The 22,505-nt window shown below is 48.9% G+C and overlaps 6 protein-coding genes across 6 annotated transcripts; 3 read left to right on the top strand and 3 right to left on the bottom strand.

Moving 5' to 3' along the window:
- Positions 1-203: 203 nt before the first annotated feature.
- On the bottom strand, positions 204-657 carry BDV38DRAFT_286563 (DUF3759 domain-containing protein; the record flags this gene model as incomplete). Its single annotated transcript, XM_032060697.1, has 3 exons — positions 204-370; positions 459-587; positions 642-657. The coding sequence occupies 3 exons, from the start codon at positions 655-657 to the stop codon at positions 204-206; spliced, it is 312 nt and encodes a 103-aa protein (XP_031909730.1).
- Positions 658-891: 234 nt separating this feature from the next.
- BDV38DRAFT_182054 (uncharacterized protein) lies at positions 892-1,982 on the top strand. The gene has a single exon (XM_032052097.1). It carries the CDS (start codon positions 1,122-1,124, stop codon positions 1,794-1,796), a length of 675 nt encoding a protein of 224 aa, XP_031909731.1. The 5' UTR covers positions 892-1,121; the 3' UTR covers positions 1,797-1,982.
- A 2,854-nt stretch (positions 1,983-4,836) lies between these two features.
- BDV38DRAFT_257636 (putative 3-hydroxyacyl-CoA dehydrogenase) lies at positions 4,837-6,030 on the top strand. Its single transcript, XM_032055633.1, has 3 exons — positions 4,837-5,035; positions 5,094-5,428; positions 5,487-6,030. Exons 1-3 carry the CDS (start codon positions 4,921-4,923, stop codon positions 6,024-6,026), a joined length of 990 nt encoding a protein of 329 aa, XP_031909732.1. The 5' UTR covers positions 4,837-4,920; the 3' UTR covers positions 6,027-6,030.
- Positions 6,031-6,165: 135 nt separating this feature from the next.
- Positions 6,166-7,837, top strand: BDV38DRAFT_295926 (SDR family oxidoreductase; the record flags this gene model as incomplete). The annotated part of the gene is made up of 1 exon (XM_032062805.1): positions 6,166-7,837. Exon 1 carries the CDS (start codon positions 6,807-6,809, stop codon positions 7,833-7,835), a length of 1,029 nt encoding a protein of 342 aa, XP_031909733.1. The 5' UTR covers positions 6,166-6,806.
- Positions 7,838-7,902: 65 nt separating this feature from the next.
- BDV38DRAFT_257639 (GNAT family N-acetyltransferase) lies at positions 7,903-8,766 on the bottom strand. The gene is made up of 2 exons (XM_032055634.1): positions 8,311-8,766; positions 7,903-8,252 (listed from the first exon to the last, which is right to left on the bottom strand). Exons 1-2 carry the CDS (start codon positions 8,705-8,707, stop codon positions 8,026-8,028), a joined length of 624 nt encoding a protein of 207 aa, XP_031909734.1. The 5' UTR covers positions 8,708-8,766; the 3' UTR covers positions 7,903-8,025.
- Positions 8,767-9,224: 458 nt separating this feature from the next.
- On the bottom strand, positions 9,225-21,569 carry BDV38DRAFT_286568 (lovastatin nonaketide synthase; the record flags this gene model as incomplete). The annotated part of the gene is made up of 8 exons (XM_032060698.1): positions 9,225-12,160; positions 12,230-14,032; positions 14,087-14,784; positions 14,852-17,090; positions 17,148-17,368; positions 17,417-20,180; positions 20,232-20,879; positions 20,933-21,569. The coding sequence occupies 8 exons, from the start codon at positions 21,567-21,569 to the stop codon at positions 9,225-9,227; spliced, it is 11,946 nt and encodes a 3,981-aa protein (XP_031909735.1).
- Between the last annotated feature and the right edge of the window lie 936 nt (positions 21,570-22,505).

Raw genomic sequence — 22,505 nt, forward strand, 5'->3', positions numbered from 1 at the left:
ATCTATTAATCACGATACAATTAATGCTGGAAGAAGCTATGACTGTCATTTTATATGTTCCTGTAAGATATGCCTTATGCCCCTCCAGTCTCCACTCCATCCCACAATATGGTGTGCGGTGCGCACAACATAAGATTGCTGCACATTTTCAATCGATTTGCCTTTCATTTGCGAATATTAATTTACCCAACCAACTACGATATCTAGTTGTACCGGTTCTGGAGCTCCCCGTCAAGATGGTTGTCCGCCTCTGCTTGGGCTCTCTCTCTATCAATCCAGTCAAGGCCCCTTGTCTCAATCTCACGGTCAAGTAAAGCACCTGTAATACCGGCTAAAAGCTCCTTGGCCGTGGCATGGGAGTCGGGCTCGCCTATAGGGTGTAATTGTGGTTAGCATCGTGCCATCGTCAGCACTCAAAGTGAGTTAATAAAGCCAAGAAATCTGATCGTGCTCGGCACAATGGTCTTCATAAGCCTTGGCGGCCTCAAGAGCAATAGCTCCTGCAAGGAGTTCGTGTGAAAGGGAGGCTTCATGGTGCTCTTGTGAGTTATTATATTCATCGTAGGCGGCGGCCTGATCGGAGTCATCTGCCCTATGTCAGCCAAGAAACTATACGACATTGCAAGGGGAGGTCTCCTTACCGGAAAACCAACCCATTGTAATCGGGTTTATCTTGCGTTTTGTTTGTGTTGTATAGTTATGAAGCAATGAAATCAGAAAAATAGATCTCTTGACTCTGGGAAGAGTGGGGAAAGAAAGCCCCGCAGTTGGACTGTTATTCGGGTTGGGCTGGGGTTAATTATACTCTGCCCTAGTGACTCAGAGCGAATCACCCGAAGAACTTGTCCTTCAACTTGCGAGTTGGAAAGTCATAATACCCGTTGAAATTGATCTCGACCAAGCTGAATACAGTGAAGGCTGTGCCAGTATCACTGTCACTGCATTCGGCTAACCTACAATGTATGTGTACGCTCCGTACGCTTCGTCAGCCGAGATCTAAGAAGCAGTGTGACAAAGCTATTGTGAAGTTTTGTATAGGCGCTCATACGACTATCGGTGTATGCCCATTGCTTTGTGGTCTAGCTCGTTATTCTTACTAAGAATTTGGGCAGAAGCCTGCTATGGCTTCTCCGTCGGCGTGCGCAAGATCCATCCGAATTTCACTTTTTTCATATGGTCATGCCAATGGGCCAATTGTGCAACAGCATACTAGGGAGGCACGATGTCACAAAACCTTAGCTTACAATATTCGACATTTGCCAAACCCACCCCGCCATCTGCGACTCAAAGCAACCGGGCTATCTCGGCGACTTCAAAAGGAGTTTCTCCAAAATGATAATGTCGAGGCATTTTTGGCAAAGGTCCAGCGGGAGATTTCCGATGTAGCCAAAGAAGAATGTGACCGACTTTTGTATTCAACTGAGCAGGATGAAAATAACCAAGGATCTGAGGAAGCTAATGCCCGTTCTGATTTGAATACGCATTCAAGTGAGGAGGCCGCCGTAGAAGGCGCAGACATCGATATAGTGGTGACAATATGCTGTGAAGAGGGTCGTCATCGGAGTGTTGCGTTTGTTGAAGAACTAGCCCGAAGGCTGGCTATGTTCAAACACGGCGATGGCTCTTCTCAGCACTGGCAACTCAATATCAACATTACACATCGTGATATCGGAGATCTCGAAGATTGCGAGCAGTCCCTAGGTCAGAATAAGCGCCCAAACAAGGTTCAAGCAAAGGCTAGACAAAGAGAACGACGTGAAAAGGGAAACAGGTATGAATCGCATCTTGAAGACTAGACCCAAACATCCTAGGTATTCGAGATTGGACCTCCCTGAGATATGTGGCGAAGCCAGGAAACATAATAGTAGCGAAACTCCTTCTAGAGAAATACGCATTTTATGAATATTCATGATTGTCTGCAACCGTCCCTTTGTGGCTTGTCGCCAGCCCTGGCCAGGTTGAAGTCGTGAAGCAGGTACTCAGACACCTACTGCCACCTCTATGTTCGCTCTCAATACAAGTTCTATGTATCCTAGAAATTATAGCATTACATTCATTCCGGAGTTGGAACTTGAGGTAGCTGAAATACTACGGTATAAATATTAGCGTACGCAAGCCGCCTTCTACGGGAACCGTTCTAGTTTTCTAATTTGGACAAATCACCCACATTGCATGATCCATATACGATCTCAGATCTGTCATGGATATGTTCGGTTGCACAGCGAACTATCGTTGTTTCCCTTATACCGTCGTTGCCTAGCTCAACTTTCGATTTATACATATAGCTTTTTCAAAATACAAAAGTAGCAGATATATCTAAATTAATAAAAACCGGAAGCACAGACATCGTCTGATTCGTAAGAGCCTCCAGAGCGGCAGTATTGGTACGTGACAGTCCCCGTACAATGAGTATTGTCTGTCCAGGACTTAACATTCAAAAGTCGGACCTGGATGAAAGAGAGTGAAGAGAACCTAAAATCAAAGAGGAAAGCAAAGGCTACTACAGACTAATAGAGATGTAGTAGACAAAGGGACACTTCTAAGGAGAATTAGTGATACCCATATCTTTTGTAGGTTATAGACGCTGTATACGCCATAGTATTATTAAGACTCAGCAGGGCATCCCCGCAGGAGGCCGATGATAGACCGCTCATGTCAGAGCGAAGGGAAAGGTGGACCCGGTTGTGCAGTGTATCAGGCCACACGCTCTCCCTGAGATGCAAAGGCGGCTGCCTTGACTAAACTCATCCCGCTCAAGTTACCGAACAAAGTATAGAGACTGGTAATAATGCATTGGCACCAAGCAGTGCACCAGAGAATACGAGATTGCTGATTGGTGTTTGGATTTATTTCCGCGATCCGTTTGCCGTGGCAGAGCTGCAGGAGAACACTAATTGGATTTCCAGAGTGGAGCAACGACGCCAATGCTGTGTCCATGCATAGGCACCCCTCCAACCTGCTCGGGATGCCTCGTATCAAGACCACAACTGAGAATATTAATTAATATAGCAATGAGACTTCGAGCGTGTGAGATATTGCATCCTCCTCTTGGACTACGATATATTGGTTCATGAGCCGTTTTTTTTGTTGAGACGATGTTTCTTCAAAGTAATCATAGGGTCGTATGAAAGTGGGACCGGTGGAGAGCCACGAGAGATGTCTGGGTAATCGAGGGGCCGATACAGATCCATCGGTACGCTCGGCCGGTCGAGCGCTGTTTGTTCTAATGGGATGCTAGAATGTCTCGACTTTTGCTTCTGTCGAATTTCCTCGATGCCAACCACGAAGGACAAATGGCAGTGGGCATGGATACATAGTCATAGCGGAGCACCCTGCTCCGTACTTATTTTTTGTCTATCTGTACACACGGCTGAGGCACTTACAACAGTAATAGTTTCAGGACAAGGGCCCTAGCCTCCTCCCGGGATTGATGGCTCAGCCAAAAGTCTCGGCGCACCAGTCTCGGCACCATCCATCATGGTAACTTATGCGGATGGACAGGGCAGTCCTGAGCTGATTGCTGAGAATAATGCCGCTTGCATCATAATCATCATGGGTGTTTCGCGCAAGAAACTGTCGCGTCACTGCGGCCATGGCGGAAGTTAAAGGCGAGGTTTCTCCCGGTCGTGGTAACACCATTCATCTTGTGCGGGAATGAGAGAATAGACGGAACTCTATAGTCCGCGATTGAAGCTGGCTATGCAGGCCACCATACCCCAGCATGTCAGCCAGATTGATCATCGCGCAGAAGGGGGAACGTTAGCGCACCGACCTGTATGGCCCTGGTACTTGCGTTGGTGGATGTCAATTTCTGTTATAGAGCCGGGGGAGCAATGCTATAGGCAAACACGAAGGTTAATCCTTCACCAAATGTGGTTACCGAGGGAATTAGCGGGCCCGCGGATGTCGGAATGGCTGTAGCGATTGGTGTTAGTGGCTTCGGTGGATCAGACGTCAACCCCGTCGTCTACGGTTGGAAGGACGAAAAATGTCAATTCCTACCTTGATTGGCAAATATGGTCGCGCAATCTAAAACCCCTGGACAGCTCATTTGGTACAGACACTAATGACCTGCGCCGGGACAACAGAAAAGAATGGTTGCATTGAGTTCCCCGGTCAGCCATTCCAATGACGGCGATGGCTTTCTGTTCAGTCTTCTTGGTGGCCTGAAAGGTTGACGGATGCACAAGGCAGAAAGGTTAATAATGTTTGAGCAATATGGCAAGTATGGCGATCAGTCGGGATGCGATGGTGTATAGATGAAGAACGTTGTTTGGATGGGGTTTCCGATGGTCCAGTGATCCAGGCAAACCCCAACAACTGATAGCCACAGGTTCCGAGAACTAACGTTATCACACAAAATCTTCCCACCAAAAGAAAAGTACTATTTTATTTCTTTATCTTTTCCTTCTCATTTCAATTCAATTGCACAATCATGCATCCATGCAGCCCTCACGTCACAACCATCCCCAGATATCACCCTCTCACCTCTCCCCGCATTGTGCCGATCCGCTGATCCACAGTGGGTGAGAGCGACAGAGACTGGCAGGTGGGGAAGAACGATGATGGTGGAGTGCATTCGACCGTCCGTCCAACAATGTCACTGCCTCAGATTCAGGATACCAGCTTACTCGTCCGATGGAGACTCCACCGGGACCCAGGGATCGAGAACCTCGCTTTGATTGCCTTAGTATAGACCGTCGACCCTGATTGGCTTTGAGATGCCTAGATATGTGTGGACAAAAGGCATTATCTTAAGGACGCAAGTGTCTGCTTGTCAGGCATAAAAGGTACCCTAATGTCCCAGAAAGCTCAATATCCATATCTTTCCAATCTCGAACTCATTCTCCGTCACTTCTAGCCTTAGCTTACTCATTTTCTCTTTTTAAAACAGTATACCCTTGTCACCAGTCCTACATAATGATTCCCCCTTCAGAGCCCGTCCCACCCTCCAGCTCTGCCTCAGCCCTAACCCAATTCTTTCCCGGCGCCAACTTCAAGGAGGCTTTCGATGAAAAGGTTGTCTTGACTGTGGGTAGGTAATCACGTTTGAGCTCCACTGGATGCCAAGACTAACCCGGTGTGTGCAATAGGTGGTGCCAATGGTATTGGAGCTAGCCTTGTCGAGCTCTGTTGCCAAAACGGCGCTCATGTCTGCATTGGCGATATCGATACCGCCCAAGGAGAGGCCCTAAGCAAGAAATGCCGGGACAAATGGCCTGTCTACTGGGACCCTGCCCTTCCACCAAAGCCTCCCCGAACCTCCTTCTACACCACCGACATCACCGATTACCAGGCTGTCGTCTCCCTCTTTGACCGTGCATTCAGGACTTATAAGCGTATTGATCATGTGGTGGTCACAGCAGGTAGCATGGAAGCGGGCAACAATTGGTTTGACCAAAAGTTGAATTTGGAGTCGGTGCAAGAGGTAAGTTCCTTGCCAAGACATACTTCATTGGAAGGGGAATGTGCTGAGCTTTCACCAGCCTCCTTCCACGAAGGATATCGACGTCAACCTCATCGGGTCTCTCTATGTCACCCGCATTGCTAGCGTCTATCTCCGCCATAACCGTGGGCCAGGAGTGGATCGGTCCATTCTGTTGTTCTCCTGTGCTGCTGGCTTCAAGGAGACACCAGGTGTATCCATCTACCAGGCCTCCAAGCACGGTGTGCAGGGTCTCATGCGCTCTCTTCGCCCCTACTTCCCATCACCGTACAAACACAATCTCCGCATCAATACTATTTGTCCCTGGATGACCGAGACCCGCACTACCCTTACAAAGATGGTGCAGGAACGCTGGACCAAGGAAGGCTTGCCTGTGAGCACGCCTCAGGAGGTAGCTCTTGTATCTGCTGGTGTGTTAGCTAACGACTCTCTCAACGGGACTTCTATGTACGTGGAAGGTGGCCGTGCCTGGGAGATCGAAGCCAACATCGATCGCTTAGAGCCGGAGTGGCTGGGAGAGGAACCGTCCAAAACGCTGGCGTTGGGACAGAAAGTACTGAATGACGCATGGGCTGCGTAGAGAAATATTAGGCTGAAGTAGTTGGATGTTTGAGTATGTGTTACAAGTTGATACCCGTTAACGACCATGAGAATGATTGCACTATTCTAGTGGAAAAGCTAAAGAACATTGTACGTCATGCGATGTAAAGCCGTTCGACGTTGAAAACTTGAATCCACCATTTTCCGAACTTTCACTGCTGAACTAAGATCACAGGTATCTTCAAGTAGGACAGAAGAGGCACATTCGTACATTAAAATTCAAGCGAAACTGGACTGTGAAGCTGCCAAAACATCCCAAGAACCTGGATGGTCCAACTTCGCCCTGTTCCAATCAATTAAACCTGCCGGCTCTTGCTCGATATGTAGCAATGACCACGCCGATCCTTTCTGAAAGGCCCGACCTACCATGTACAAGGACCATCCAGACTGTTATCATGGCATTTGAGTTTTGCGTAATACCCGCTTTTTCAACCACGGGCACGAATCATTCTCTTCCTGCCATATCCTGCATCTTGACTCTCTTTCTTGGCGCTCACCACAAATCAAGCAATGGAGCTGAATCACCAAACTGAAGGCTCAATCTAGAAGGACACAAAAAGCTTTTCAGGAATGCCTTGATAGTTGCTCTTGGCCATGATGTCATATTACTAGCACAAGGGGATGTTTTGTTTCTTGCGTGAACCTCTGAAGGTCTACTATATAAACCGTGAATGTGAGCAAAAACTGGAGTTGAAAGCTCAATCTATGCTATACTAGCAAAACAAGCCCGCTGTTATATTCATAGTTCTACCACGGAATCATGGCCAGTGAGACTGTCTTGGTCACAGGTGCATCAGGCTTCATCGCTACCCACATCGTTGAATCATTCTTGCGTGCCGGTTACAACGTCCGCGGCACCGTTCGATCCGAACGGACGGCTCACAAGGTCCGTTATACCTTCCAGGAGTACAAGGATAACTTGAGCCTTGTCATTGTCCCGGATGTCGCTGCTGCGAAAGCCTTCGATGAGGCCATTCAAGGAGTCACCGGGGTCATTCACACCGCCGCGCCCTTCCAAACGGAAGTTGAAGACAAAGAACGGGATCTGTTGCGACCTGCCATCGAAGGAACAATCAACCTCCTGGACTCCATTAAGAGGTGTGCCCCTCAGGTCCGCCGAGTCGTCCACACGTCTTCCTTTGCCGATATCCTTGATATATCAAAGGGAGACCGACCAGATCACATATACACGGAGGCTGACTGGAATCCAATGACATATGCGGAGGCCATAAATGAAAGTACCCCCGATATGGCTTCTTACTGCGCAGGAAAGGCTATGGCGGAGCATGCAGCGTGGGAGTTCATGACCACAGAGAACCCTCCATTTGACCTGGTCACTATCTGCCCGCCGTACGTCTTTGGTCCGGTCAAGAACGCTACGGCAAGCCTGGTTAACCTGAATACTTCGTCAATGGATGTATACCGACTGATGTCGCCCATGTCAAAGCCAAGCCATGCTATACCGCCAACTTCGGTGTGGGTGTGGGCGGATGTACGTGATGTTGCCGAAGCGCATCTAAAGGCCTTCGAGGTTCCCGAGGCTGGAGGGCAGCGCTTCTTGATTGCGCAAGGCAAATACAGCTATCAGCGAATAGCCGATATTCTCCGAGATAGAGTGGTGGAAGTGAGAGATCGTGTTCCTGTGGGTAAACCACGATCTGGATTAAGTGATGTCTATGGCATCGATGCATCCAAGTCAGAGAATGTGCTGGATCTAAGGTATCGTCCCTTAGAGGATTCTATAGTTGATGCGGCAAAGTCATTTCTGAAGCTGGAGCAGGCGAATTGATTACGTACTATATTTCTTAATTTCTTTTTTATATCATCTTTAGCCGCCAGTAGGCTTTGTTTATTTTTGATATACTCTAGGATAGGCATGCTCTTGCCGATATAAGGGTTAGTTTATACAGACTGTGAAACAAATATCAATTCGAAAACAAAACCCGGGAACAATCGGTGCAGGAGTGATACATGCAAGTCTAGGCATCCGCCGGTCTAACCATGTAAATCTGTACGAATCCCTCCGTGATCTCGTTTGATCCCACAACCTGGAATCCCTTCTTTTCGTACAACGGCTTGCCAGCCACAGTCGCGGTTAAGAAAGTGGGTGTACGCTCCACATCAGCCTCCTCTAGTCCCCAGCCCAAAAGCTGACTGCCTATGCCTCGGCCACCAAACTTGGGGTGGGTCGCGAGCATATCCAGTGCTGTTGTCATTCCGATTTAGCATTTATACAGCTAAAATATTGCGACAAAGGTACATACAATAATGAGGTATCGACCCCATAAACTCATGCTCTTTCTTGTCTATGGCCTTGAAATGCTTCGCACAGAGGGCATTGTCACCACTCGTCGGCCACTCCACTTTCTTTTGCTTCTCTACATTTTCTCCGGACGGGGGAAACTCAGTGGAAGGAAGCTTCCACTGTGCAAACCCAACAACATCACCGGTGGTCGTATCAACCGCCTTAATGAGAACGGGGCCAGCGGGATTCACATATTGCCCTTTACTGACGCGGTTGAATTTGGCGGCGAGCCAGTCCCGGACATCAGGCGTAGGAGGGAGAATGCGACGGTCAAAGTCGGTGTTGAAAGCGGCGAAGAAAATGTCAGCTAGGACGTGGCCATCATCGGATGCAGTTGTCAGGATTTCAATTGGCATTTCGTTATGACCTCTGCGGGTGAGTCTGGAGGGATTATATAGACGGTTCGGTGAAGCCGGGAAGATTTTCACTGGAGGTACGTCATTTCGATAAAAGTGGGTCACCCGTTTGTTGCGTAATTTTAAAGCTGTCTGTGTTGACTACTGTCTAAAGAGTTATATTCTACAAAATATTATCCTCTTCCTCTCGGTCTTTTTTTTTTTTTTTTTTTTTTTTTTTTTTTTTTTTTTTTTTTTTTGCGTGGATGATATGCTGTTGCTTTGCTGCGGTGTGCATTTAGAGGTACTGAGGCAACTGCCCTAAGTTCGCTACCAGCCAAAGCAACAATATCTGGAACACAACACCAGAGTGCGCCTCTTCGAAACCCTAGGCTTTTGTGAAATTATTAAATTACAGCAGCAAGTCGTATTAAAACTCTGCCAAGACATGTGTCATTGTCTAAGTGGAAATGCTGTGATGGGGTAATGGCCTTCGTATAAACAGCCAGCACGGCCTCTAGTGAAGATTGATAACGTCTCATCGCTGAGACACAAGGGGAGCCTCATCAGCACCGCTCTCAATTTGAAAGTTCTGAGACGCAACGATGTACGAGAAACCAACTCGTTTGGCGAACCCAATCCATTCCGGTCCCGATAGGAATTTCGCTCCTTCCTTCTCTCCCAAGCTCTGTTCCCAGATACTAGCCAGGTCCTCAACTGTGAGGCGAACAGAGCTTTGGTGATGAACGTAAGACACAGGGTAACGTTCATTGGTCGCGAGCTGCGCAGCTGCGGAATCCATGGGCGCGGTGAGTCCAGCAGGTGCGAACATGGTTGTCACTATGTTGCTCGCGACTTCGTCGGCTTTAACAAGGTCCATGTGGCCACGGATATTGGATGATTTTATGGTGATGTTGTGTTTCTTATTTATTGCACGCAATTCAGCCAGTGCCTCCTCATGCTCGTCAGACATGGTCTTGGGTGCTACGTGGAGGGGGCGATGGATAGTCACGGGGATACTGAGCTGCTCAGCTGCATTTTCCAAAATCTTTTCACTAGCCCATTTCGTTGCTAGGTACCCGTTTGATCCGTCGTTAGGAGGTAATTGAGAACATGGCACAGGAAATGGCGTTGGGAAATCTTTCATATCTCCCTGATGGGTGGAGAACACGCCCCCAGAGGATATATAGTGGATTCGAACTCGTCGTGGTGCAGCAAGGGCGACAAGTGCCCTGGTAGAATTGACATTCGGTCCTCGCATCGCTTGGTAGCGGTCCCAGAAAGAGCGGTCTGCCCCAACATGCAATATGACGTCGGCTTCGCCAGACAGCTGTTCAAAAACATTCTTTGGCAGACCCAGATATTGCTTGCTGAGATCCCCTGCGTAGTAGGACACCTTGCCTGGCTCTCCAGGACTCTCAAACTGTCGGCGGACTGCTACACAACGAATCTGGGAAACTCGAGAGTCGCCCATTAGCTGCGCCAATAGTCTAGAGCCAAGAGACCCCGTGGCACCAGTCAGAATGACAACTGCCCCGTTATCTCTCGGCTTGCAAGTCCTCGTGGGGATAGACACTAGTGTTAAAGTTGAAGTTGAGGTTTCTTGGCCCCAATCTATTTTTGCGTCCTGATGTGCGTTCTCGATGCGCTGAGCCATGAGCTTCAGAGTACTTGCTTCGTATAGCTCTTCTAAAGAGAGGACAGCCGAGAAACGTCGTCTGACTAGATCTTGAAGTTTGATCAGGAGAAGCGAGTTTCCGCCTGCTTCGAAGAATGTTTGATCTGGCTGTGCATCTATCATATTGATCAATTCAATTGGAAGGACTTCATCCCAAACTCCCTTGAGAGCCTTCTCGGCATCCGTTAATAGTTGAGATTGGTCTGTGTCTGCGATTCGGTTGATCGATGGCAATTCCAACTCTGCAACTGCGGATCTGTCTGTCTTAAAATGAGCATTGACAGGGAGTTGCTCAAGCTCGATGATCAATGCTGGACGCATATATTGTGGAAGGGCAAGGCTAGACTGCAAACCCTTCAAGAAATAGTTTCGATCAAGATCCGCTCTCTCGCGCGAGAATACTACATGAGCGATGAGGAACTCCGGATTTCCACGTACTGACACAACAGCTTGCTCGATAATACCTTTGGCCTGCTGGACTATGGTGCTCTCGATATCTTCCAGCTCTATACGGATCCCTCTCAATTTCACGATTGTGTCACTCCCGATCCGACCTTCAAAGTGCAAAGAGCCATCACTTGCCAGCCGGCCACGGTCGCCTGTACGATGGAATCGTGTCCAGCCTCGGGAGGAATGTTCCTCAGATATGAATGGGTCTGCTATATACTTCGAATGCGTCAACTGGGCATGGTTTAGGTACCCAATGGACACACCACAGCCCCCGATGTAAATTTCTCCGGGATATCCGATAGGCAAGGGCTTCATGTTCTCATCCATAATGTAAGTGGTATAATTTGGCAGAGGCTTTCCCACAGAAAGCACTTCATCATGAGAAGAGTTTTGGACAGAAATACAGTGACTGGCGATGGTAATTTCTGCGGGTCCGTAGACGTTGATTATCTGCGGGGTGCAACCACAGAGAGAGTTAAATTCATCTACCAGTCTCGGGGTCAGAATTTCACCTCCACTGAGAGCAAATTTCCATGTTTTTAAATATTGCAGTTGTTCATGGCCATGTCGGAGCCAAGAGGCGTATTCAGACGGCGTGGCAAAAGTGAATGTAATTCCTTCCTGCACCATCAGTTGAGTAATCTGAAATGCATCGCCTCTCTTGGATTGTGGCACAACAATGAGAGTGCATCCCGTGCAGAGTGCCATGAGTGTCTGACTGATAGCAAGGTCAAATGTGGGCGCGCTTTGCTGGAGAATGGTCTCTTTCCCCAAGCCCAGTGTTTTTGCCATGCCTTCAAGGTGTTGGCAGAGGGTAGCTTGGGATAGGATAATTCCCTTCGGCTTTCCTGTCGATCCACTGGTGTAGAGAATCATGGCGGGAAGGCTCGGGTCGACAGGCGATGCGGGCTTCATGTCTTGGCTGCTGCTAATATCAGAGACATTGACTATCGAAGTCTTTTCCGACGACAACGATTCGGCCAACTCGGCAGTGGCCTTGTGACATAAGATAACGCTGGGCTGACAGTCATCCAGTAGTTCGCGCAATCGTGAAAGAGGCTGCCTGAGATCGACGGGAACGTAGACCATGCCAAGTTGAAAAGTGGCCAGCATAGAGCAAATGTGGTCTACACCAGGTTCCTGAATGACACTGACCCTGCTTCCGGCTGGGAGTTCTAGTCCACGCAAGAACAATGTGATGTGATTGGAACGATTTCCTAAAGCACGATATGTAATCCCATTCTTATTACCATCATCCTGGATGGAAATTGAGTCGGGAACGACTGCTACATGATGGTTGATGCATTCACTTATGCTGTTCGGCCAATTGAACTGAATATAATGCCCTATGTTGCACATTGTCAGTATGGGTCAGACATTGAATGGGAAAGTTCAATATGGGACCTATAGCCTACCGCTACCAATGGTGATGGCTTTCTCAATATCCTCATTTGCGAACAAACTGCCTTCAGGTAGGCGCTGGGCAGGACTTGTGGCGAAGTTCGCGACTAGATTTTGGAAAGCTCGGCCCAATAAATCAGCATCTTCCTGTGAATATAGACTCTTCTGCACGCTCAGGGAGACTACAGCGTCCCCGTCAGTGTTTTCCATGACGTCTAAATTGATATCATATCCTGTCCTTCCATAGTCCCAGTGCGTTCTCTGCACCTGACAGTCCCCTAGCACCAATCTCTCCTGCACTCCTGTTCGGAAGTCAAAGAACACTTGGAAGAGGGGCGAATACTCAGCAGATCGCGGAATGTGCAGGTCCGTTAGCAAAACATCGAAAGGGAGGGTGGCATGCTCAAGTGCAGAATAGGCCTTGCCACGAGTGACTCGCACAGCATCACCGAAAGACTGATCCATATCGCGAGAGAACCGCACTGCTAACGGATTCACGAGGACTCCCATTGTTCGCAGTAGGTCCTTGTCTGTTCGATTTGACTCAGCAATTCCAATACAAAGATCATCCATCTCTAAGAGCCTGAACAGCATAGTTTGTAACACTGTCAAGTAGAAATGGAAGCTCGTAACATGGAAGTTGCGACATCTGCGTTTAATACGTGCGGTAAGGACTGGATTCAGTCGGAACGTGCTGACATAGTGCTGATATGCCTTAAGTGGCCGGCGAAATTTGGTTTTAGCAAAGGGCAGGATAGGTAGCGGTTGGGGCGGGTTTGCCAGCTCTTTACGCCAGTACTCGAGCTCATGGGCCATCTGGCCACTCTCGTATGCTTCATGCTGCCTCTCGGAGTAATAGATGTATTGGTGTTGAATCGGGGGTGGACGACGCTGGCCTTGGAGCTGAAGGAGCTCTTGTAAGAAGCCCGCAAACCCCACACCATCCATAGCAATGTGATGATACCCGACAATCAGATAATGGACTTGTGGGTCTATTGTCAGTAAGACGGCTCGCATAGTATCTCCGCTTTCCAGGTCATAGACGTGGTGCTTTAGCCGAGAGAACTCGGTGTTGACTTCTTCGCCAGTCGTGATATGGCGTAGTTCAAGCCGGAGGCGTGACTCCTTCATCACACCCTGCATTGGCTGATTACCGTCTGGGCCTCCTTCAAAGAAACAGGTTCTCAGTCCCTTGTGGTGGACTCCAAGCGTAATAAAAGCCTGGGCCATTTCCTCGATATGTGGGTTTCCTTCCAACCGATGACAGAAAGTGATGTTGAACGTCGTTGGATCTTGAAGGTGGTGCCGTACAAACCAAAACCTCGACTGTGCAAACGACATTCTCTCCTGTCTTTCGAGTGATAGCTCAGTTATACAGGCTGCATCTCCGGCACTGGGGCTCGAAGTAGGCGTGAAACGACTATTATCCTCATTGTCCGACGTGGAAGGTTCCGTGTAATCGTCGCTGGTGGCAGAAGCGGTGAGCATGGGTGCACTGGTGTCCGTTGAGCTTGAAATCGATACTTCCTCAGTTTCTGGGCGTCTTGGTGTTGTCACCATCACGACTTTCTCATCTCTGGCCTGTTTCGGAATCGTATCTTGAGGCAACTGTTGCAGTGCCAGGTCGACAATATCGGGTATTGTTGATCCACCGAGAACCTTTAACACAGGTATATCCACATTGATATTCTTCATGAACCAAGAACGTACCTCAACCGCAACCAGAGAGTCAAGCCCAAGTTCTATTAGGGGTACTTGGTTGTCCAGGCCTTCTGCGGGAAGCTGAAGCAAGACTAGCAGTCGGGCCGTGAATGCGTCTGAGTGAGATGATCAATATCCTGACTTCACTATGGTTGAAAGAACGGACTTACCCTGAATCATTTCCCTGGCTTCTTGTGTTGTATTTGCGTCGAGTAATTGCTCCTTGACTGAAATACGTATCCTTTCTTCAGGGCCTGCTGTAATTCGACCTCTATCGGCCAGCAAATGAGAGAGTCGGGGGTTGTGGATCCAGGACACCCTATCATCGACCACTGGGTCTACCTCTCGAATGCCAGAGATGATTTCATAGTTAGCGCCGTGTATGACAGGGCTTGCCAACACAGCCTCTGCAAAATGCTCTAAGAAATCCTGTTCAGAGATCGGGTAAGCGCCGTAGGCGTGGATATCATCCGAGGTTAACTGGCCAGCACGCGTGATATACCCTAAGCCAAGCACAGGTCCGAGATCCATGACAGATGCTGGGAGCCCTTGGCTTCTTCTTTGGTCGGCTAGAGCTGTAAGGTATGCGTTTGCAGCAGTATAGCTGCTTTGGCCGCTATTTCCACCCACAACACTGAGGGATGAGAAAAGGATGAAAAAGTCAAGTCCAGGGTCCTGGAACAACTCGCTCAAGTGCCTACTTCCGTCAACCTTAGGCATTAGAACAGCCTTCAGCATATCCACGCTCGTGTTTGAAAACAATGAATCCTGCAGGACCATTGCGGCATTGACAACTCCAGCTACAGGTGGGAGTTCTCTGATAAGCTTTTGGTACAGCTCATTGATGCTTCGTCGTTTGGTCACATCACTAGAGATGAGAATTAGTGGGTTACATACCTTGTCAGTGGGTATAGCAGTAAGGGCAGAAAGCTTACACAGAGTAGACATGGACCTGAGCGGCTTTCGTGCTCTGCATTTCTAGCCATTCTTGGGCTATCCGAGGTTTCCGACTAACGAGGACGATGGTCCTAGCTCCATGAGCAATCATCCACTCGCATAATGACTGACCCAGATCACCCGTGAGCCCAATTAGCAAGTATGTCTTATTACTGTTGAAGGTTGTCTGAGCGCTTGCGGTCTCAATGGGCACCATCACATCGCGGTTCGTTTCCCAGTCAACAACTTTTAGGTAACTGTTTTGCACGCCCTGGTGTGAGCAACCGTCGGGTGCCACGGATTCCATTCTGTATATTCGAGTTCCACTAGATAGCAGTTCGGCCGCGTTGGCCATTGCCTTCTCAAAGAGGGAATGAAGCACATCAGCATTGGTCTGAGCGCTGGTACTGACTTCTGAGCAGAATATGTCACTCCAACGGATGATAGCGCACCTATCAGGAACACAGGCCTGAACTTGCCTTCCGAAGAGAACAGGTATGCCGCCAGTGGAGAAGTCCGCAAAGACGGTTAGGTCCCGTGGTAAAGCATCAACAATGTGATGCTCCATAGTTCTTGGGTGCACAAATATCTGTTCTGAACTGGTCGCTGGTGTGTTGACTAGCTCAATGATTTGAACCTTAAGATTTATGACTCGCAGGTGCAACACAGAGAGCAAAGACTTCGGGGGTTGGTATAGTAGAACGGTCCCACGGGACGGTACTTGCAAGAGGATGTGGTCTGCTATAAGCTGCCAAACCACCGCTTCCAGGAGCTGGCCTTGCCATGCAGTGTCGAATCTACATGGGAAGACCTGGTGCTGAGGGGCCCGGACAATTGACGAATTGGACTCGGTGTACAGAACAACCGGTTCAAGGGTTCCTTGGATCATACCATACGCAACAAAGATAGGTCCACACAAATGGACATTTACTGCAGCCGATATTGATCGTACCACTGTAACTGTTACCAAGTTCTCCACAGCCTGGAATATCGATGGCTTGTGAGAGCCTCCAGATAGAATGTATGATTCACCCCGAATTTGTAGCTCCACAGGTGACAACAAAGAGTTAACTTTTTTGGTGATGGGACGCCGTCTAGAATTATAACGATTGTTACGACCCAGGTCATGCACGACACGAGGGATATACTCCTTCCCATCTTGCAGGTAGATCTCTGGCTCGGATGTCCATGCCAAGTCCTCCAATTGCCCTTGCTGCGCCCAAGTTTGGAGAGCGCACAACTTCAATAACAGTTCGGCAACGTATAACCCGTCAACCTCAGCTAGTGCCAAAGCATTGAGGAACTGTAGGTGCATTCCCGGAACCTCATGAATCAAGGACCGACCAAATCCAATGCTCATGTTGTTATAGGGTTCCTGTCCCTGGCAGCCAGATGTTACCCAGACGATATTATTCGCTGCATTGATCAGAGACTTCAGACCCTTGAACTTAGGCTCGGTGGCAGGATTAAATGTTGGCTCGTCGAGGTCGCCTAAATAGATTATGTTTGTCGGAACGGGCAAACCTACATGGTCAACAGTGTCTAGCCTGCCGACAGAGTGTATCCTCCTAAACTTGGAAGAAAGGACATTGCAAATCTTTCGAACAAGCTTCGATGTTTGCAAGCTCCTACCTCCCACAACGAGCAAGTCACCAAACTGCTCCGTGGGGGGCAAATTGAAGATTGGCTCCCGTAGAAAGGTAATGCGTTGGTCGACTGCTTGAGTGGCCATGACAGAGAGCGGATACGGCAGAGGATCAACGGAAGGGGTCAATGCGTCCACCCCAGAGAAGCCGGCTTTGTGAAGGACCTCATCCCATTGAACTGTTTTAATAGTGGGTCCCAGCTTACGGCCATCGTTGTGACCTACCCACCATCCAGGTAGTCCGCCCATAAGAAAGCCGTATCGCATTGGCCTAGCATCTGTGATCTCCAGGAGCATCAGGTGGCCTCCAGGACGAAGAAGGCCCCGGACTTGGCGAAGACTCTCCTCTAACGACTTCGTGGCATGGATGACATTGGACGCGATAACGAGGTCAAAGGAATGCTCCACATAGCCTTGAGCGGTAAAGTCCAATTCGATATCCAGTGTGCGGTACTCCATTTTACTCGAAAATTCCTTGAATTCGTCTTGCGCACGATCAAAAAATGCAGGGGAAATGTCGGTATATGTATATGAAGTGAACTTGAGACCTACTGATTGAAGGATTTCCTTCGTTGCACCCCCAGTTCCGGCGCCTAAATAAAATTAGCATTGTTGTATAAACTGTCGGAACTTGTCTAAGAGTCCTTCACCGATTTCTAGAATCTTCATGCGTGGAAAGCGATGAACCAGCTGCTTCACCATACGAGCAAGCCAGCCGTTCAACACCGGGAAACCGAGAGAATAGCGATAGTATTCCTCAAGCATGTTGTCCTTGGCCAAATGTTGCAATATGGTCGTCTCCCCACGTACCACAGAGATCAAATTCTCACCAACAGAATGCATGATGCGCAGATCAATCAGATGTGCATATCTAAGAAGCTGTTAGTCACTCTCCACAAGGATATTGCTCTAGGCCTACTTTTCTGCCACAGTAAGGATATCTTCCTTAGTGTCTTTTGCCCAATCTGGCTTAGCCCAAGGATGCTGACCAGAAGAGACCTGGTTCACTATATGCTCACAGAACGTTAGTAGACACCGATGATGAAACTGGGCACCATCCTTGTCATGCTGGTTGATACTGTGATGCAAGCGGCGAAGGTAAAAATGGGCAACACGCTCTAGTAGAGTGGCCAGCTCATATTCCTGTGCCGACGCTCTGTGTCCTTCTGTAATTGAAGCACCATCGAGAACCAGTAAGTCAAAGATTGTCTTTGAAAAGACCTTCCTGTCATCTGCCGAGGTTGCAGGTGTGAACGGCTTTGCCCTCACTCCTTCTAGTTGCAGAAGCGCGTTGGACATATCGCGTGGATATATCTGGACATTTCCTTCGTTTTGTACTGAGTCACGGTCCACAAGCGTCCCTTCAAACACAAGATCACCGAGGCCTTTAGTAGATAGCAAGGATGCAACGTATGGGTTCAGCCTGACATGCCGCACAGAGACGGGCATGTGTAACGACCAGAGGGCCCCGTCGCCGGGATAGGACATTGCTGCCAGCAGGGCCTGGAAGGCAGTGTCTACCGTTGCCGGATGGATGATCATATCGCTTGGAGACATGCGGAAGAAACCATAGGAGTAGTTTCTTTTCCTTTCTAAGAAGACAATGCTCTTGAATTCCTTTGTATAGCCGTACCCTAGGTGGCTCAGGGAAGAATAGAATTCCTCAGGATCGGTGTCAATAACATTTGGTGGCCGGAAAGGACTGGCGGGAAGAGCATTGAATGAAGGGTTGCCGTAGGTTATCGTGAGATCCCCTTTAGCATTGAGGAATAGTTGATTGCTATCACGGCTACTGCATGAGTGGCATGTGAACTTAGCATGAAGGGTGTCCGGGATCTCAGGGACTTTCTGGATATCGTTAACAGCGAATATTATCTCCATGCCAATGGGGTTTTCGTCGAAAAGAATAGCTTGCCCGATTTCCAAATTGTGAATTTCAAAAAGCTGAACAGGCCTGTCGTCTGAGATCTCCATAGCTGCTTCCCAAGCCATGCAAGTGTAGCCAGCTGCTGGAAAGACCGGCTGCCCCTGGATGCGGTGGTCCTTCAACCAGGGGATCTCTTTGGTACGAAGGAAGTTGCGCCACTTAATCTCACTTTCTGTGGTATTCTCTTGCTCTACACCAAGGAGCGGGTGGACTGCGCGCTTGCGGTACCGGTGGGCACTTGAGATTCTGGATTCAAACCAGTATGAGCGTCCATGGTCCCATGGGTACGATGGAAGCCCCCTGATAAAAGTGCGACTTGCTGAATGAGGGGCGATTATGCGCTCAAACGCATCAAAGGTGACTGTAGATGGAGGTATATGGGACCAGACAAGTCCAAGAGCGTTGGCAAAGGCTTCAATGTCGCCCACCCCTCGCATTAAGCAACCTGAATATGGAATAGGATCCTCTGAACTCGCTTCAGCAGTTTGCGAGAATGGTCCTCGTAGGGCTGGATGTGGCCCAATCTCAATCGCAATGTCAAATGGACCAGCGTTGGAAACAGCATTCTTAACAGCCTGAGCAAATAAGACCGTTTGAACCATGTTTTTAGCCCAGTAGTCTGCACCCGGAGCGGCAGTCATCTGCACGGGTTCCTGTCCTGGACTAACGCTAGAGTACCACTGAGGGCAGCTCTCATCTGGGATAATCGGTTGGATCCCAGAGCTCAACAGGGATTGAACATAAGACTGTGCGGATGGAATCATATGGTGGGAATGGTAGGCGGTATCAACACGAAGCATACGCACAAACACTTTGTCTTCATCTAGCCGTAGCTTCGCTACATCAATGGCATCCTTATCCCCCGAAAGCGTAACACTGGCGGGTGAGTTAGAAGCTGCAACAGTGATTCGCCCTTTGAAATCTGGGTGACTGCAAAGCTGCTCGGCACGCTCTAGAGAGGTACCAACTGCTAACATAGCACCTCTTTCTTCATTTGGGCCTTTTGCCAACTTCGCCCATAGGCCCCGGTAATATGCTATCCGTATGGCTTGGCCAGATGTTAGGAAGCCTGCTGCGTAGGCAGCGGCGATCTCACCAGATGAATGGCCGACTACAGCAGCGAACTCAATGCCAGCGTGTCGTAGCAAACGTACCAGCATAATTTGGATTGCCGTACAAAGCGGCTGTGCAATGGCGGCCTCGCCGAGTCGAGAGGTTTCAGACCCCGCGGCTAGTTGTTCAGTAAGGGACCATGCCGGTCTGTCTTCCTCTGGCAAGTCTTCTAGAGATTGCTGAAGCTCGACAACGATGCTCCTAGCATAGGAGGAGCGTTGGACAAGCTCCATGCCCATTCCAACCCATTGCGCACCTTGACCTGTGAAGATGCCAAGAACCCTGCCACTAGGTCGTGAAAGGGCTCGGATGCTAAGCGGAGTGGTCTCCTTAGAGTTGGACATTTGTAGTCTCTCGTTTATTTTGTCGACAAGTTGAGCAGTTGTTGCAGCCCAAAAGGTCGTGCGAAATGGGAAGGCTGATCTGCGAGTCTGTAGGGTGTATGCTAGGTCTCGCATATTAAGCTTAGGGGTGTTTTGCAGGTGTTCCGCAAAGGCAGTGAGAGTAGATATGAGGGCACGTTCTGACGGCGCGGAGAATGTGAAAGGTGAGAAAGACACTTCTCCCGGGTCATCAGATTCCGCAACCTGCGATACTGGCACAAAGCTTTCCAGAATGGCGTGACCGTTCGATCCACCAAATCCTGTGAAACTGATCAGCTGCCGAAAGGTCCATGTTCATGAAGAGAATATACCAAAACTGTTCACGCTGGCTCTTCTTGGACCACCCCCTGGAACTGCTGGCCAAGCAATAAGAGAAGTCGGTACTCTCAGTTGCTTTGTGAATACTGCGACAGCCGGGCTAAGCGTATCAAAAAGTAAGTTGGGCGCAATTAAACCATGTTGTAGCGCTAATGATGTCTTCAAGATTCCTGCAATGCCAGCGGCGCCTTCAGTGTGGCCAATGACTGTTTTGACCGATCCAACATACATTGGATTTGGATCAGTGGAACCGTCATTCACCCCAAAGAATGCTTTAGCAATTGCCTCTGCTTCCTTGGGATCCCCCGCAGGGGTTCCGGTACCATGAGCCTCAAAATACTGGGGACGGTCTCGAGGGCTATTGGGATCCAGGCCAGCACGTTCATACGTCCGGCGGATGAGAGCTGCCTGCGCCAACTCATTTGGCATGGTGATGCCTTGGGTACGACCGTCTTGATTAACGCAGACTTCCCGGATGATACACTCGATGGGATCACCGTCTCTCAATGCGGCACTGAGTCTTTTAAGGACAACTACGCCAACTCCCTCTCCTCGTGCGTACCCATTAGCCCCGGCATCCCACATTTTAGCCCGACCGTCTGGAGCGAGCATATTGAGATTACTGAGAATCACGTAGTTGTCTAATGAATTTGTAAGTCATCAAAAATATTATCCCACTAGAAGGCCGACGAACCAGGTCCGATGATCAACGACGCCCCAGCTGCAATGGCTACAGGGGCATCATCGTTTCGTAAGGCTTGCACCGCTAGGTAGATTGCCATCATACTGGAAGAACAAGCAGTATCAATAGTCATGGACGGGCCATGCCAATCGAAGAAATAAGACACTCGGTTAGAATGGATACTGCGGGCCGTCCCAGTACCCGTATAAGTCGGCGCACATTCCAAATCTCCTAGCACAACGTCTGCGTAGTCGCAACCCATCATTCCCACAAAAACAGCTGTTTCCGTTCCTTGCATATCTTCAAGGGTCATACCTGCAGACTCAATTGCCTCATATACTGTCTCGAGTAACAACCTCTGCTGAGGATCGATTGCGTCCGCCTCAGCAGGAGGGATGTTGAAAAACTGCGCATCGAACTTGCGGATGCCATCTTCAATAAAATAGGCTTGCTTGGTGTTTGTCGTTCCATGGTGAGAGCCATCGGGATGATAAAACCCTTTCCAGCTGAACCGATCTTCTGGAATATCGCTACTCACATCTCTGGGTGCACGCAGCAGCTCCCACAGTCGTGCCGGTGAGGAGGAGCCACCAGGGAAGCGACAACCGCTTCCTACAATGGCGATAGGTTCGCTTGAGCTAGTGTTCATGACTAAGTATGGGTAGTTATGAACTGGACTTTGCAAGAAGTCTTACCCTGCAAACGTGAATCATTATCTTTCCCTGGGACGGTCTTATACATTGCCTGTAGCTCGAACTATTTCACAAACTTCACAATATTCAGAATGTTTCATCAACAGACTTACTCCATCCAGACAATAAGGTCCAGGACTGCTATTCGGGGTATTTTCCTGAACCTAGTAGGCCATTCGATTCGTTTTCCTATTCTGTTTCCTTCCACTGACAATCATGCAAGCCAATGAACGACTTCCACTAGCAGCATAGTAGTTCAAGCCGAGATACTTAGGAGGGTACGGAATGAATCCAGTAAAGCTGGTGATAAATTCCAACATAATCCCCAAAAAGGCTGAGAGGCCGGCTTGCTCGAAGACATGGGTTCGAATCCTGGAGTTGCCGTCTTTCACTGGGCTGACTCGCTCACCATAGTAGCCTCTAGGACGCCCCTGCAGTGCTAGCGAGGTCCCCATTCCGCCCCAATAGAATGATAGTTCAGATCGGCCCGACGTCCCGTCTTAAACAAGGGCGATGATAAGACACGAGTCCGAGGACATGCCCTTGTATCAACTGATATTTCGTGTCAAGTGTGGAGACTCGTAACGAATGAGATGTAACCCTAACATAACTAAGCCTATGAGGATGACCATATTCACCGCAACCATTGAGAGATTGATATCCAATCGTACTACTGCGTGTCAGGAGGTATACTGAGCAGTTTTTTGCTACCCCTGCTTTGTCTAATTTTAAACAATATTTTTTCTGTCCTTGTGCTTTTCGCTACTCGGCGACTTTTACGAAATAGGAATATAATGCCTAACCCTGTCTGTCTTACTCCTTGCTAACCAATTATTGGGGCTCAGTACCGTTCTGCGAGTGCCAGACAAATTGATAGACGGATTGCTATTTTA

This window comes from Aspergillus pseudotamarii (assembly GCF_009193445.1).
Source record: "Aspergillus pseudotamarii strain CBS 117625 unplaced genomic scaffold BDV38scaffold_63, whole genome shotgun sequence".
Classification (NCBI taxonomy): domain Eukaryota; kingdom Fungi; phylum Ascomycota; class Eurotiomycetes; order Eurotiales; family Aspergillaceae; genus Aspergillus; species Aspergillus pseudotamarii.

What these genes read in the sequence shown, in the direction of transcription:
- BDV38DRAFT_182054 (XM_032052097.1), top strand. Translation starts at nt 1,122, where the DNA reads ATGGCTTCTCCGTCGGCGTGCGCAAGATCCATCCGAATTTCACTTTTT.
- BDV38DRAFT_257639 (XM_032055634.1), bottom strand. Translation starts at nt 8,707, where the DNA reads ATGCCAATTGAAATCCTGACAACTGCATCCGATGATGGCCACGTCCTA. An exon ending in GGGGTCGATACCTCATTATT is followed by an intron (nt 8,253 to 8,310) that starts GTATGTACCTTT and finishes GAATGACAACAG; the next exon opens with CACTGGATATGCTCGCGACC.
- BDV38DRAFT_257636 (XM_032055633.1), top strand. Translation starts at nt 4,921, where the DNA reads ATGATTCCCCCTTCAGAGCCCGTCCCACCCTCCAGCTCTGCCTCAGCC. An exon ending in AAAGGTTGTCTTGACTGTGG is followed by an intron (nt 5,036 to 5,093) that starts GTAGGTAATCAC and finishes TGTGTGCAATAG; the next exon opens with GTGGTGCCAATGGTATTGGA. An exon ending in ATTTGGAGTCGGTGCAAGAG is followed by an intron (nt 5,429 to 5,486) that starts GTAAGTTCCTTG and finishes AGCTTTCACCAG; the next exon opens with CCTCCTTCCACGAAGGATAT.